The sequence below is a fragment of the Nothoprocta perdicaria genome, unplaced genomic scaffold (assembly GCF_003342845.1).
Source record: "Nothoprocta perdicaria isolate Ctin4 unplaced genomic scaffold, notPer1 scaffold_210, whole genome shotgun sequence".
Taxonomy (NCBI): Eukaryota; Metazoa; Chordata; class Aves; order Tinamiformes; family Tinamidae; genus Nothoprocta; species Nothoprocta perdicaria.
The window spans coordinates 994422-1011273 of record NW_020455317.1 but is presented as its reverse complement, the minus strand read 5'-3'; the positions used below and the strand labels follow the sequence as shown (position 1 = coordinate 1011273).

The 16852-nt window shown below is 43.2% G+C and overlaps 1 protein-coding gene across 1 annotated transcript in view; it reads left to right on the top strand.

The window, feature by feature from the left end:
* TBXAS1 (thromboxane A synthase 1) overlaps positions 1–16852 on the top strand; it is a 221083-nt gene that overhangs the window by 51999 nt on the left and 152232 nt on the right. Inside the window, exon 3 of the mRNA XM_026038508.1 lies at positions 4692–4785. Coding sequence (XP_025894293.1) covers positions 4692–4785 — 94 coding nt within the window. The remainder of the gene's footprint in view (positions 1–4691; positions 4786–16852) is intronic.

Sequence of the window (16852 nt, the reverse complement as noted above, 5' to 3'; positions counted from 1 at the left end):
GTGCCCTTTTCTTTCCAAAAAGACTCCTCCCACCTTCATTTTAACAACACTGAGGTGTCTGAGGTTTTGTCTTGTAGGCTTTTTATGATCTGATCTCTTATTTTGCTATGGGAAGCTCACACAGTGATGCCCTGCTTAAGGATAATAAAAGCAAATTAGAATACTTAGATTTATTTTCACTCTTTTCCTTTTATCTTTGTCCTGTGTGTCTTCTACATCTGCCAAATTAATGAATTAAAGCTGCTGGCTCATTCAGCCCTTACTGAGGTGTCCTTCAGTCCAGGATGCATGGAAAACTCTAGAGCGCTGCTTACAGAAACGCAGCCTTTTAGTTATTTTAGCACAAGAATACATTTCAGGGAGACTGTATTTGTCTCCAAGCCTGAGTCAGAAATACAAGTCTTTTGGGTTATAGGATTCATTTGGAGAAGGGTGAACCCAAACACACAAACAAGTATGAAGAGGAGCGGACGTACTCAGACCAAAGAACGTGTCTATTCCAATACTTCTTCTCYGACAGTAGCATTAGGTGCTCACAGAAGAAGCAGGAAAATGAGACAAGTATACAACAATATGGTTTGTTTTCCCCTAATGCCTCCTCTGAGTTCCTGGGAGCCAACAGCTTAGCAACTTCCTAAAACAAATGTTACATTTTGGCACTTCATATTCTTGRTGGGTTCTCCTGCCATTAGCTTTTTAAACCTCTGGTATCCACAAGCTCTTGTGGCAAGCAGTTCCAAAGTTAGAATAATGATTACGTGAAAAAGTGCTTCATTTTCCCTCGCACCACCTGCATATTTGCTAGTGTCTTTTTTAGAAGCAGTAGTTACTACTCCTGATTTATCTCCTTGATGCCATGCAGAGTTTTAAATATATCTCTCCTCTCCCTCTGCAGTCACTTCTTGCTCTAGGTTTGAGGTTTTCGTCTGTTTGCTTATTCGTTGTGCAGAAGTTGTTCTGTATCTTTGCTCATCTTGGCCACCGCTGCAGGATCCCCTCTATTTCTAGATCTTTTGAGATGCAGCATCAGATCTGCATGTGATATTTAAGAAGAAAAATGCCATTGTGTGTTTTTGAGCAATGCTCAAAGCTGTGTGTAGCAATTTTTCCCCCTTTCCCCAGTCAATACTCTTCAGCCTAGGAAAAGGCCAGCAGCGTTTTGCATTTGACTCTTCTATGTGCTAGGCCCTTGGCTGCGCTTCAACCCTCAGGAAACGCAGCCAGGCAGAGCATTACATATCTGGAAGGTCTGGGATTCTGATAAGGACTAATTTTGGTGATAATTTAAGAGAGAGTGTGGTAAGTAGCAGGGTGAGGGGAAAAAACTCTTCCTGCTAGTAATGAGGCRGACTGGAAGCTGCTTCATTTCGAGGCACAGCTTCCCCAGAGGGATGTGGGGGACTGCACGAGGCGGTCCTGCCCGTGAGCACCCCGCGAGCTGCTCGTCCACCTTCCCTTCCCAGTGACAGAACCCGGGCTCTGGTTTCTGAGCATGTTTAGGGCCCTGCTCCAGAGGCCGCTGGCAAAGCGGGTTGTGCTTTGGAATTCTCCCATTCTGATTATTGGTTGGTTATGGCTGAAAAGGCAAAGGTTTGTGCCATGGTGCTGTCGCATTTGCGCACGGCTGAGGTGCGCTGGGCTATCTGCAGGAACAAACTGCTTCTTCCTTTTCCCGAAAAAAATAAAGAAGGAAAAAGGATGACCTGAAACACTGTGACGCTGTGGAAGAAGGGAGGGAAAGGGGGTGATTAGAACCCATAACTTTTAGACTATGTTTAAGATAGCAAAACATAAGCTGCTACGTTAATAACGGTCCAAGTCAAGGTTACCTGTGTAACCTCCTTTTGCATGTGTAGCACAAGTCTTTAAGCACTTGCATCTTGTCTTCATTTCTGACAAACTGCAGATGTTTCAACAATAGTGGGAATATTGCGGATCACAGAAGGAAGCTATATGAGTAGGCTGATGAGATTTCCATTTTTTCCTGCTGGCCCTGCCCTTTAGTTGTCATATTTCAGCATGCAGCCTGACTGTGCTGCTTCTGTGTTTCCCATCTCATTGTAAACCATGTTTCCCTGCCTTTTGAAAAGCTACTTCAAATGTAACTGAATAAAAAGCATCAGAGAACTGTGCGTTAAGAGGAAAAATAAAAGCAAATCCTCGGTTGTATGGAGCTGCCATGAATGTTCAGCAGCTGACAGAGATGAGCTACTCATCTGAAGACTAATAGTTTTCAGAGCCTGGATGTATTTCCAGTCTTGTGAATCCAGGCTGAGCTTCAAGCACCACACTCAGTTTTGTTACTCTTTTTAAATATTTGGTCATCATCATTTACTTAGAGTGGCATAGGAGTCTCTTACATTTGTGTTTCCATTTCCAGTATATGAAGATCAGAAGATCGAGAGTTTGCAGAGTGTCCAGTCCATAGCGAAATTCAGAGTTAACTGCAGCTCAGTCTGATGTTTTGCAATCTCTCCTGTTTTTTATTAACTTTTTTTCAGCAGAAACATCAAGGATAAAATGTGGCAAAAATGACTGTTCTTCACTTAGAGAGGAACAGTCATCTTTTCCTCTGTTTACATAGAGAAGATGGGGACTTTGCTGTGACACAGAGACACTTTAGGCAGATTTCAAACAGCAGCAAAATAACCTCCCTGTCTTTGGAGGAAGAAAATGGATCGTGTAGGCTGTTTGTTGTTTTCCAGTTAAAACATTTCTTTTCCCCAGAGTATTAACTGATTCAATAAGAATCTCATATTTTTAAAAGCAGTTAAATAACCAAAAAGTCAATAATTTATATAAAATGTATAGTAAATGTTGACTTATATACCCTTTTTTGCACAATACGTTGTCAATACTAAAACAGTGCTCATGTTTTTTATTCAGACTTTGTGTTTCTGAAGGTTTGTATGGTCACACAGAGAGAACATTGTTGCTATTTAAAAAATGATCAAATCTGTATCTTCTGACAGTAATTTTTTTGAAGTACCTTCACAAAAGAAAACCCATTAATAGGTACTGTGTTGCAGGAAATTTTCTCAGGAAACCAAAGTGCCCAAAGCTATTAACTAGATACTTAAGTCCCATTCTGTTTTGCTGGTCATGTGAGATTTAATTCTTGCTATTTCATGTATTTCATTTGCCAGCATCCTTTCTTTTTCCCCAGATAGAAGAAAGGACCATTTTCTTTCAACAACCATTCTTTTCTCTCCTCCATCTTCCCTGCTCCAAAGGACTCGGGTGCTGTTTTTGTCAGGATAAACCACAATATTCCTGCCTGTGTCAAGACGGGTGTTTTAAATGAGGTGTATCTATGTCATTGCACCTGGAGGAGGAGAGTGTCCAAGTCAAAGCAATGGGTGGTTTGAGGTCCTTGGAGTCGGCAGAGCCACACCTGGGGTTAAGAGGAGTCAGCTCATCGGGATCTGAGCAAACCAATTCCAGCTGGGACTAAATGATCACACAATTCAGGGCAGCAGCTGTAACTCAAGGGCCTGAAGCAGCTGGTACCGTGTCCCCTACGTTTACACTCTGCAGTTCAGGCTTTTTAGTTGGGGTGTGATTTCGTTTAATCCCTGGGACCAAGTAGGTGCAATCTGTGCTTCCAAGTGAAGCTCCTTTTGTGGCTGGGAGGGATGCCTGGATAGGTTGCAGTGGTGCTGTCCCCAATAACAGCTGGGCGGTCAGAGGAGAGCTGCAAGTTCAATTCCCTCTCAATGGGGATCTGGCATGCAGGTACTAAAATGCCTCAAGAATGAAACCATTGCCCAAAAAGTGGGGGATGTCTCAGAGGATGCTTTAAAACTAGTGCTAATATAGAGGTAGCCTTTATTAATCTTAATTGCCTTTTGCTGCAGACCTTACAGTAATAGTGTTTGGCATTTTTGTGTCTCTGGCTGAACACAACTGTACCTGTTCAATCTTGCTACTATCATAAATCAATTGTTCATGTGAAGAAAGAGGGAGGGGAAAAAAAGAGCTTTTGTGATTATTTTGTAACTTTTTTCGGCATTGTCCTTGTCAACATGCCTCAGTTTGATCTGCTGTAAAGGATGCATGAAGCTTTTTAGCCTGGGTTTTGTTTCTCTGTATTTTTATCCTTGTTTAATTTGCTGACTGGCAGCTGGAAAATCACTTAATCAGCATATCTGGCCCCAAATACTAGGCTTGACTTGAAAATACTGACAGTGTCTTGGCTTGTATGCAACTGAAACTGGTTTGAATTCTTGTTGTGTGATCTGTATAGGTAGTGGTGATGGAAGAAGAAGGAAATAATAGAGTCTGAGGATTTGTATTGTCCCTTTCCCAGCTGCGCCACAATAGTCAAAGCCCAAACGCATGTGTTGATCTCATTGTAACTTGGTGTAACTAAAGGGAGTTGCTTTTGCTTTCTACACAACCCTCCGTGGCTCTCTGATTCCACTGCCCACGTTTGCAGGTCTGTGTTGGAGTCTCCTTATCCTGCTGCCCCTCTAAAGCACCACTGTGTTGTATTTATTTCTGTGGCCGAGTAGCTACTGAAAGCAATGCCACCACACTAGCTGTTTCATCTCTCCAATTTGGAGAGTATCTTTTCCCACCCTGAATTCAGGTAGTCCATCTAAATAAATGACTCATAGAAGTCATGCCATGACAGGACCAGATTTGGCTTACTGCCTTATTTTTATTATCATTTATTCATTTATTTTCAGGTATTCCACCTCTGCGTTCTCCAGACTGGCCAAAGTAGGGATCCGACATCCTCCACCTCTTCCTTTCATTGGAAACTTGCTCTTTTTTCAAGAGGTAAGACACACTTTTGTTGGTACCCATCCAAAATAATGGGAAGACAAGGTAAGGGGTAAGAGGAACTGAAGAGAAATCTACCCTTTGATGGTATCCTCTCAATAAGGACCTGCCTGTGGAAAGACCACTCACCTTTTTCAGTTATTCGGTAGAAATAGTTTTGTACAAGAAGCACTAATTTTGGGAGGAAATCAACTTGAGAGAAAGAAAATGTGTAAGCTTCTGCAGTTAATTACTTGAGCTTTTCCAGGAAAGTTCATGCCCTTGTTGAAACAGACTTAGTTATGTGAATAGAGGTGATTATGTTGACTAGCCCCGACTGGTTTGTGCTGAGTGGTTTTGGTTCATAGTACCTTTCTGTTAGTGTTTTTGTGCTGATGATATACATTTATTATATAAGCTTGTAAAGTTGCTTGCTCCTCCCCAGTAACTGGAATTGGATAGCGCTGGAAACTATTGCTCTGGGCCACAAGTGCTACTGCCTTAGACTGGGGGCAGGGAGAGAGGGAGGATCCTGCAGGAGATTTCCTTCCCTTACTCTTCTGCCTATCTCCCTGTCATTAAGTATATTAATGCTTTGCTTTTCTTGTTAATCGCTTGATTTTAATAACGTTTCTGTGAGTCCAAGCTCTGTTAATAATAAGGACCTACCAGTCTCTGGATGGACTGTTGAAGTAAAATGAAACTCCCTCTTTTAAGTGCATAGTCATCAATATATCCACCCCGAGATTTAAATTATTAATGAGAATACAGTGCCTCTTACCTTTGTCTTCATAGTGATTGTTCTGTCAATATGTGACTCATTATTTGATAAAACCTATTTAAATAACATTTTTACACGTGCATTTGAGTTCATTCTGTGGATAGACTTGATCTGCACTTGATCCATTTGAGCTGCAAATGGAGGGTGACTTTAGCATACACACACTATGTGGTTATGTGGCGTTACAGACCTGTTCACCCTCGCTGTCCTGGTTTAAATTCAGCTGGATGCCATGAAGTCACTTACTCTGTGGCTCTTTGACAAAATCCAGCTATAATTAGTCATCTGCTAACCCTTGCTTTACTAAAAGCTGCCTGGAGACTAAGTTATTCCAACACATTATAGATGGATTTGCCTCATACTATTGTGTAAGGGGAAAGTTTCTACAAGCTATTTGCTGTGATCTGTTAGTGAAAGTTCATTAGCAAAGTTGTGTTCCACAAAGAGAATCAGCTTAAGTAAATTCACTTAAAGCAGATGATGAAGAAAAGAAACTGAAATTTTACTACATTTTAATAAAAACAAAAGTAATTGTGATGTTATATATTGGAATATGAAGATATGAGAACTCCCAACAGGATTTTTAAACGATGTTAAGTACATGAGCTCTACCAGGTTGTATCTCCAGCACTGTAGCATTTTGCCATCTCTCTCCTCTCTTGTTCTGTCACTGTGGCAGTGGGAAGTACCAGCCGAGGCTCTTCTTAATTCTTCTTTCTCCCCTTACACATTTTGATGAATCTTTGGGATCTGTTCTCATGGTTGCTCTCCTAGAAACAGTGCCCATAGCATTGCACTTGCAATTGGAGGGCTGCTTTTATGTTCATGGCTTGCAATCCATGAACCATGTATTTCACAGGAGTTAATGAATTCTGACTAAAAAGAATGACGTCATTTGTGCTGTACAACAGTCTATGTTCGTGAAATTTGTACATTCACAGATTCACATATTCACAGAATATTTAAGGTTGGAAGGGACCTCTACAGATCATCTAGTCCAACCTTCCTGCTCAAGCAGGCACACCTAGAGCATGTGGCACAGGGTGGCATCCAGGCAGGTTTTGAAGACCTCCAGAGTAGGAGACTCCACAACCTCCCTGGGCAGCCTGTTCCACTGCTCTGTCACCCTAACAGTAAAGAAGTTGCTCCTCACCTGGAGACGGAACTTCTTATGCTTCAGCTTGTGGCCATTACCCCTCGTCCTATCGCTGGCCACCAGTGAGAACAGCTTGTCCCCTTCCTCCCTGCATTCTCCCTTCCTGAACTTATACATATTAATCATATCCCCTCTGAGCCATCTCTTCTCCAGAGAAAACAGGCCCAGCTCACTCAGCCTCTCTTCATACGGGAGATGTTCCATTCCCTTAATCATCCTGGTTGCCCTTCTCTGGACCCTCTCBAGAAGCTCCACRTCCCTCYTATACTGGGGWGCCCAGAACTGCACACAGTACTCCAGGTGCGGCCTCACCAGAGCTGAGTAGAGGGGCAGAATCACCTCCCTCGACCTGCTGGCAACACTCCTGCTGATGCAGGCCAGGATCCCATTGGCCTTCTTGGCCACGAGGGCACACTGCTCACTCATGGTTAACTTAGTGTCAACCAGGACTCCCAGGTCCCTCTCCGTGGAGGTGCTTTCCGGCAGGTCGACCCCTAATCTGTCCTGGTGCCTGGGGTTATTCCTGCCCAGGTGCAGGACCCTGCACTTGTCCTTATTGAACCTCATTCCCAGGGTAGTATTTGGTCTGTGAATTGACACAGGTCAAAAACTTCTGCACTAGAATATGTCTGGGAAGAGGAGGGGAAGTCAAGACACTACAACATCCCTTGCAGTCTGAGGAATGTCCTCAGCTCATGTTTTTAAGTCTTCCTCCTGGAGTATGAATTTTAGAAAAACAGAAGAATGGAGGAGGAGGGAAGTCCCTCTGATATAATCAAGTAAATCCAGGATCAGGGGATTTAAGAGAAAGCATCAAGTATCAAAAGCTCTGGATAAAATTCTAGAAGGAAACAGTATTTTCAGCTCTTCTTGGCACAGATTCAAGGATTTTGTTGCCTTCTCCCTTACTTACATGGGAGTAGATCAGTTCCAGTGAAGTTAAGGAAGGTTATAGCTTTACCTTATATATTAATGGAATAACAGGCCTTTTGTCCTGTATTATTAGTGTTAGTGACTGAAGGTGAATGAACAGTGTAAGGAGGAGTGCTAGTGTGTGCGCTTCCTTAAAAAAAATAAGTTTTCAAATACATTTGAAATGAGAAAATTCATGCTTTCTCCATGAGTTTTTTTTTCTTTATCTTGAAAGAAAAGTTATTTATATTGATAAAGTAAATGGAGTGACTGAGAAATCCCTGAAACAAGCGTTGCTGTAAGGTAGTGTCTTGGAGGAAGAAGCAGTGAAAGTTAAGGGGTGAGGGAAATGAAAGCCAAAAGGAAAGCCCTATCTCTGTCACAGAGAAGTAGACTTTTAAGAACTGACTCGGGGAAAACAAAGTTGTTTTTACTGTAAGCTGCCCGTGCTCTCTCAAGAACAATAAAGGCAGATAATCGCGCCCTGAAACTGAAGCATATCCATGTTAATCGCTTTATCTTCAAAATGGGAAGATACCAAATTATTGCCGTTCTGCAGCTGGGAAATTATCTGCGTCCAAGACATTAGATTAAAAATTCTGCCATTGCAGGAGAGCAATTTGAGGTGGGTGCATCTGTAGGAGAAAATACGATTACGCTTAAAAAAAAATGGTGTGTGTGGGGGGGCATCAGTGTTGTTCATTTTTTCCAGTAACTGAGTGGTTTTGCATCAGACAGACCACTGTTCTGCTAGAAACTCCTGACTATTTCCCCACCGCTCTGCAAATCGTATTTTTCCTAGAAAGCCGTGGAAAAGCCTCGGGTCTGTTTGCAACGGCAGCACGGCAGGACACGCGCGGGTGCGCGCAGCGTGGCCTCCCACGCGCGCAGCCGCCGGCGAGTGTCGGGAAAAAGTATAATAATAAATAAAAGTCTCCTGCTAATTCCTGGGCTGATGGTTTGATTATGTGACCAGTGCACCACAGAGGTGTGCCCTGCCATGGCTTCCTTCCCCGTGGGCCCCGCTGTGAGCACGGCCACGCGTTGCTCTCCTCCCGTTCTCCTAGCAAGCTCCTGAGCGGCTGCTGCTTGGGCCCTGCCTTGCATTTCAATGCTCTCTCTTGCATTTTCACTGCTCTCTTGCCCCTCTCAGCCGGGACAGGATACGCTTTGTTTATTCTGTTTATTCCTGCCTGGCCTCGCTGCAGTTCCTGGGCCAGCCTGAAGCGGCCTGTTGCTGCTGCGGGGTGTGGGGGCTCTATGGGTGCTTTGTGCTGTGCTCCGTTTGGGATCTGGCTGCCTCTGTCCTTTTGGACAAGGGTGAGGGGGGGCAAACTTTTTTTTTTCCTTCCACTATGCATCTGCCAAAAGTATCCTTTGCTTGGAGGTAAAGGAAAAATGAAGCACAGAGTCCTGGCAGGAACCAAATTAACCCCACGTCTCATTTTTCAGCTTAGAAAGCTGCAGGTTGGTGCACGGAGAGGAGCTTCATGTTATGGAATTGAATGACACAGCAGGGAAACCCAAACAAGGTTGCAGAGAGGCAAGTTGTGAGGAGGGTAAAGAGGAAGGGGAGTTAACTCACAGATAAGCTGCAGACCTGCATTTAATTATAAGAATAATATGGCTTGCACTGACACTGAAGGCCTGCGTATGGTTTTGGGTTGCTTTCCACTGATAGCAAGAGGGGGACAGGGTTAGGGAGCGTGTGTTTGGCCCCTTTATAGTTCTGTGTCGCGGCATCACGAGTCCAGCTCGCTCTTCCTGCCTCAGTTGTGTGTGCACGGCTGCTGCAGGCTGCCCTCTGCCTCTGCAGGCCCCTGGGGCTGCTTCAAGCCCTCTGCCAAGCCCCAGGAAAACCCCTTTTGAGTTGGAGGCATGTCCGCATATTCATATAAAATTCATATTAAATGAAATGTGTGCATGAGTAGATCTAACCTGGCTGTGTTACAGTATGCAACACGACGGGAAACCTGGGATTAGCCATGTGTTTTGCATGTATGTGTCTATACATCCAAATTTCTCAAAAGCATACATCTTTCTAGTTTCAGTCACTACTGGGGCCACCTTCTTTGCCCAGACGTTAGAGTGGTCAGGTGCCCTGGTGAAGTCGCTGAGGTGCCCTGGTGAGTCTGTTTGCAGCAGCCTAATGCCGGATATCCAGGCAGCGCCATTGCCCGGCTCCCGCTTTGCCATTCGCAGGCTTTGGCCTGGGCTCTGGTCTCTGAGAGGAGCTGGGCTCGTGCCAGCTCCTCCCTGAGTACCCTCGGAGTGCTGCTCCCCGGAGCCTGCCGCTGGGAAGGGCTGCGCGTGCCGCAGGCTCCTGCRGAGCTGACCATACACACACAATGTCCCCAGCTGTTCGCACTCGATATTTCTTTCAGCAGTGTTCACAAGATATCCCTGGATGTGGTTTTAATGGGCTTGCTTGAAATAGCCTTTATGGAAGCTAGAGACAGTGTTACACTATACGAAGCAACAGACAGGTCTTGTGTGACAGGAAGGAGGGAAATGATCAGGCTTCTTTGCTGGTAGTTAATGGTGACACGATCTGTGATGGTGGTAATGGTTGTGGCAGATGTTTTTGCTATTTTGACATATGATGTTTTCCTGTGAGAGAAGAAACAGGTCTCTGCTGTCTCTTTTATACTCAGAGGAATAGCTCATCGCCTGTGCACCTTCTGTCCTTGCAATTTYTGTATCATTTTTTTCTGTATATTTCTGAAAAAAAAGCTGGATGGGTGTTTCCAGTAGACCAGGGCCGTTGCCTCTAAAGGAAGCCTTGATGAGCAGCATGATGTTTTTGGTATTCTTTAAGCCAAGCTTTGGCAGTTCCTTTTGCCATACTTAATGCTTGCTTTATTAAACACTGTCTGAGGTCGGAGTCAGTGGTTGAGGCAGATGCTAACTGCATGTGAGGGGCTTTTACCTGTTAAGTGGAAAGGGGATGTTTTCCACAGCATCTCAGCAAGTGAAAACAGAAATTCTCTGATCATGGTCCCAGCTTTCCACAGACTCCCTGTGTAATTTTGTGGAAGCTGAACTATAGCAAAGGCTTCTTATCTGGGGGGTAAACAAATCCTCCTTTTTGCTTCCCCTGGATTTCTTTTTACTCTTCTGCAAAACAGTTAGCAAAGATAGTGTTCCTGAATAAGGAACTCTTGCAGATTAGAGTGRAATACTGATCTAGGCCTAGTATTTCTCTGGGCCCTGTAGATGATTAGAGGCTGGTGTCACTATGGTAATGGCAATGAAAACAAATGGTTTTCACACTAGGGCTCAGAAGAGTAATARTATTTCTTAGGATTCATTGTCTTGTGTTAAATTTTGGCAGTATTCACATCAGCCTGGAAAAAAATGATACTGGACTACATATAATCTTTTAGTCCATAGAGTTCAGAAAGAAAGCCATAGACAGACCCAGGGCTGCAATGGATTACAGAAGTTTCTATRTTTGTAATGAAGTTGTAACTTGTTCACATCACCTGTAAACCTGGAGTTTAGTAGCATCATATGCTGCTCCCCTTCTTATTGCCACGTGCAGAAATCCACATTCAAAAAAACGGTTCTTCTGTGTCAGCTGTATCAGTGCTTAAAATAATTGCCAGGTAGCAGTTGTAATACTAAAATTATAGCTAGCTAAGATTGGTTGTTGAGAGAAGTCATTATCCATGAGCCAACAAATTTAGCTGAGTCTTAACTTCATTAGCAATGTCTAAATGCATTAGCCATATGCTCTTCAGCATATGGGTAAATACATACCAATTTATTTTCATTAGAGTTTTCTTACAAGTGCTGCTAACCCAAGCTCCCCTAGAAATGTTTACAGCATAACATATCTCTTCAAATAAAAAAGTGGCCTTTTGTACAGCAAGCCACCCTGAAAGGGTGGCAAACACGATACTTCCCCTGCCCTTTCCCAAAGCAGGGGAGGTACAGCTGCTGTTTAGCTCTAATCCACTACAGTTGGTTGATCTCTGTTTTTTGCAAAGCTTTATATTAAAATGAATAATAGAGGGCTTTGGAGACTTGCCTGTTCCAACATGTGCCATCAAATCCTTGGTATTTGTTGTCTGCTGCCTACGACGCGCTTGCAGCATTGCCTCCTTGTGCTTTTACCTGAAAAAAACATGCTCAGGACGCGCTTGGTTCTTCCCCTTTCACATCCTGAGCAGGAACTTGAGCTGAAATACAACTTTCCCCAGGAGAAATTGAGTGTGAAATTGAATCTATTGAATGTTAGTCATGAACCTTATCCCAGTGGAGAGYGCAGTGGGGAGAGCGCTTTGAGTCTGCAGAACAGGTCCTGGGACAGAGCTGAAGAGAGCTGCACAAGCCTAGGTAGCTGTGTACGGGGTGAGGATGTGAAGCAGCTGCTGCAAACTCAGGCTTTCCTTGGTTTACGAGAAATAAGTTGCAAGTTTTTTTCTTTTTTTCCCCCTCTGGAGTGCTCTTTTTTGGGGAGGTAGTATGCAATTTGATGTGGAAGTATTGGTGGTGCTGACACAYGGAAGCATAAGAAAGGACCAACCTTGTCTGAGGGACAAAAACTCAGAAGTAATTCTTTCTACATGTTCTACATGTGCTCTAAAACTGATGRATTATTTAAAAGTTTCAAAATAGAAGCATTAAAAGTGGCTAATAACAAAGTGAAATAACTTTGGAGAGTTGTACTGTCACCATTTTAAATATTTGGGTAGGAAAAAAAACCTACTCACTGAATATTGGCCATTTTAGTTTGCTAAACATAGACAAGCATGAAAACTATCAGAAAGAAAATAATCACAAACGATGATTTCATGTTTTGTAGTTTTTGTGCATAATATCTCGTGACCTTTTTTCAATTCTTGGAGTACCGTAAGCTGTTAATTTCCTCATAGTGGCATGAGACCAGAGTCAACTAGTGTACAAATACTGACGGATGGACTAAAGTAAGAAGTCATATGTGTTGATGAGTTTAGAAATGTAAGTACTCTCTTGGAAGGCTAGTGTAGATATCATGATTAGTTTCCACTTGAGGAAGGGGAAAAAGATAGGCAGCAAGGAGGCAGGTTCCCTTTGGACAAGCAGAATGAAAGATGGGTGGGGAGTCCCACAGTTCGTGTGGATGGAGGCTCTATTTGTTTTCATGCCTGTAGATAAAGAGGAAATAGCAAGTGGTAAGTCCAGGATAGGACATGACACCTTTTGGCCTTAACAGGGTAAGGATATATTTCCTTTATTTGGGAAATAAAGTTCAAAGAGACAAGAACAAGAAGCTAGTGATGAATGATTTTCATCAGGGATACAAGTTGCAAAGGAATGAACAAGTCTACTTTGATCAGGCAGTTATGCCAGAACACGTAAAGTGTTGTAAAAAGTACATGGCAAGGAAGCCCAAGGGTGGCATTTGAGTTATCCTTCCTTGTGCTGAGGATACATCAGGAGCCAGGAACACCTTGTAGCCAAGGCGTGTTGGAAAAGACTCTTTATCACACAGGAGAAAGAAATTGGAATGCTTTGGGGAAAAAGATGGGTGACCTTATACAGAGGTCTCCATTTTAATAAAAAGTCCCGTATAGTTCATGACGGATAGAATTAGGAACTGTGCTAGTATCTTGTAGTTATGTTTGCGTTTATATTTTTCCCTCTTTTTTTCCCCCAGTGCCCCAGGGAACCATCTGAGAAACCTCATAAATGTGAGATTTCATTTTCTAATGCTATTTCATTTCCTGGATGGAGGACCTGCCATGAGAAGACCAGACCTCAAATTATAATAGCCCTATAAATAACTCCCTAAGGCAAAAGGAAAAAGAAAGCCTTTGAAAGACAACCGCAAATACAAACATGGAGGTGTTTGGGTTCTTGCAGAGCCAGACTAAGCAGTTCTAATTAGGACATCATTTATTTAGTGTAAAGTTGTTTTTCGGTTTCCCCGATGTTTATGTCTTCGCTCTGTTTACTCAAAGTCCCATATTGCTGGAGTCCTCTGAGGTCTCTTGCTTGAGTGTAATTTTCTGTAGTGTTTGGTGCCTTGTGGCCTGTCCTTAGAGCCTGCTAGAAAATAGAGTTTCCAGGTAAAATTGAAAACAATGAGACAAACTGACTAAAACAAATACAATCATGAAACAARTAACAGTAGTCTGAAAATGCACTTTTTCTTTTTTTTTTTCTTTCTGGAGGCAATCATGTTGTTTCAAGATACCCAAGCTGTGTACCTTGTTTCCGTTGGAATTCTGTATAGAACTGGCATGTTGACTAGAGTAAAGGTGTCCCAGAGGAATGGGCCTGCTCTGCCCGAGCCCCTGAGCAGCTCCCATCTCCCTGCACACCCCATTGCTATGGAGCCAGCAAAGGGCGCCCTGAGCCCGCACGGTGACACAGCTGGTCATGTATCCACCTGCTACCATGGATCCACCTTCCTTCATAGCCATGAGCAAAGTGCTGCAGGTAAAGTTGTATTTAGGGATCATGGCAGAAATTTTGCRTGTGCCTTTTGCATCCTGGAGTTGACCGGCAAAAGGGCTGAAGGTGATGATGATGTTCTCCATCTTCCTAACCCTGCTTTGTACATAGTCTTGCAGTATTCCCATCTTTTCTTTGTATGACCCTGATGCTTTCCCATAGCCATCCTAGATCAACGCAGTGGTAAAGGGAAGGAGCACGGGCAGAGCTGAGCTCCAAGAGCAGTCCTGCTGCATGGAGAGAGGATCCCCCTGCGGCTGGATCCCTCTCAGTTACCATAACCTCCAACAGCAAAGTACAGTCTTTGTGTTGCAAGGGGATAACACTGGGATCACTTTGCAACTCAATTCATTAAAAAAAAAAATAAAAAGAGGAGAGGACAGAAAGAATTGTAATCTTCAACAACATTTTGATATACTGCAACTACAGCCTCTGCAGCAAAACACTGATTGCCAGTGTCTTYCTCTAGCACTGAAATGAAGAGGGTCTCACTGAAGTTATACCCTTCTCACTATAAGAAAGTGTGGGTAAAAACAGACCTGGARCCAATTTACTGGAGGTGCTGCCTACTTGTTATTGAGACAAATTGCTTAGGAATGTAATTATTGTTCCACTTCCCAAAATCGGCATCCCCTGACTGACCACAGCTAAATGAGTTTTTATTTCTGCAGAATTTCCTGGTTGTTGCATGACAGTGCATCGTGGTGGACAGCGTGCAGTCGGCGGTTTGAAACACATAAGTTTTATATTGGAAGYTGTGTTCTAAGCAATGCTCTGCTGCACTGATCAATTAACAGATGGTGTCCTTTAAGGCTGTGCATGTAATGGTGACCTCTCTGAATGAGCATCTTACTTGCCTAACCCTCATCCAGCAGAAATACCCTTTATAAAAGCAAACTAGGTGGAAAACAATAGGAGTGTGCCTATCTTACTTGCAGCAGATAGCAATTCAGAGCCATTTGGATAAAAGTACCATCATATAGGAGTCTGAAGGAAGAGAACCTGTGTCTTTCAGAGCAGGAAGTGCAAAGGTGGCTGAGAAAGCATCTCTGTCCTTATTAGTAGCAGTGCAGCAGTCTCACGGGGTGGGATGTGAGATGGGAATTCCTAACTCTATTGCTTATCCCTTGGGCCAGGAGGGCCAGATGTGTTAAATAGGCAACATATTTAATCTGTKAATAATCATTCTTGATGGATCCCCTCCAGCCAGTCCAGAATTACAGTACTGGGCTCCAGTCCGTTTCAAGTAGAAAGACAAGACCACCCAATGCGGAGCCTGTAGGGAAAGGAGGAGGAGGAATTATTACTATTAATCATCTTATATTTTATTCAAGGTGAGGTACACAGTATGGCTGAAATACTTATATGCCAGGCCCTAAGCCAAGGCAGCTAAAACACCACTTTGGACCCTTAAAGTTCTGCCCTATGATTCTCACAGAAGTCTAATAGGGCTTTGTGGCTTTCAAAAAGTGCTCTGACCCCTTTGTACCCTTTATCCCCAACACCTTTGTAGATGCYATGCTTGTAAACTCTTGTCAGAAACTGGGCTGACAAAACATGGTCAGCTCTGGGACTGGGAGGAAGGCAGCTAACCACAACACAGCCATATAGGAGGGGGGAAAAACTCTGAAAATCCTGTTAYGGACAGTTATGGCAAGGATGTTTAGACAGACTTTGAGACCCTGCACAATAAAGGACCCTGCTCTTCCTAGAACAAGTAACTGATTGAAACAAGACTGTCAAAATTAAAGCCTTTTCACATACTGTATTGTTGCCTGCAAAGATCTACATAAGAGTCTTGATTCTTGTAGACTGACCAGTGGTCAAAACCAGGAGAAGTTGCTTCCTTCTCACCGACTGCGGAGACAGACTGGAAGCAGGAGAAGGACATGTTCCTCTACATTTATGGATGAGAAAACTGAGGGATGTGGCTGTAGAAGTTGTGCTTTCCAGGCCCTCAGCACCAATGGCAAAGTGCCTGCTGTCTTTGCTGGACATGGACAGTTTCCACTGCCCTTGGACAATTTGTCCAAGCTTGTGCAAAACAAGGCTGCGGCATGGCAGAGAGCTGCCATCACATCCCGTGGCCTYTGACCAGGAGCCTCCATCACTGCCTCCCTCTGGTTACTACACCAAGCAGGAAAAAGTGTTTTTCCAACAAGGAAAAGCTTCGTATTGCATGGAGGAGGATAACGCCTCAAAACATCTCCCTGAATGAATAAGGATCATAAGTTCAAGCACAACTTGCTTTTCTGCTGCTTCTGTAGGCAGCTTCAATATTTTTGTTTGGCTTAGGAGAAATATGAATAAGTGTTAAATTCACATTTAAAAGATTGCCCCTCTTCAGAGAAATTTGTTATCCTTTTGCTCATTTTCAACAAGGAAAACTTGCTTTTGCAGCAGAGATTTTGACATTAAGTGTCCTGATAGAATAATAGGCATGAGATGGATTGTGATCTATTGCCTGAAGACTTTGCCAATCATAAACCAGAATCAGTTAATGCATTGAGTTAAATCTTGCTATATTGTGAAATGTGCTGGTAGTATTAAAAAAATCAATCCAGAAAATATATTGATTATATTATCTCCATAGCAACAAACAATAATGGGATAATATTAGCTTAATAATTGTGCTTTGTGCAAACCTTTCAGAATAATTACTGCACTGTGGTCTTTTCACAATATGGAATGTARTAACGTTTCTTCCTTGACTGCAGTCACCATCAGCACTGCATCAAGAGATGCTGTTTTTGAGTGCATGCATATGTATCCATGGGTAATTTTGCTCCGGG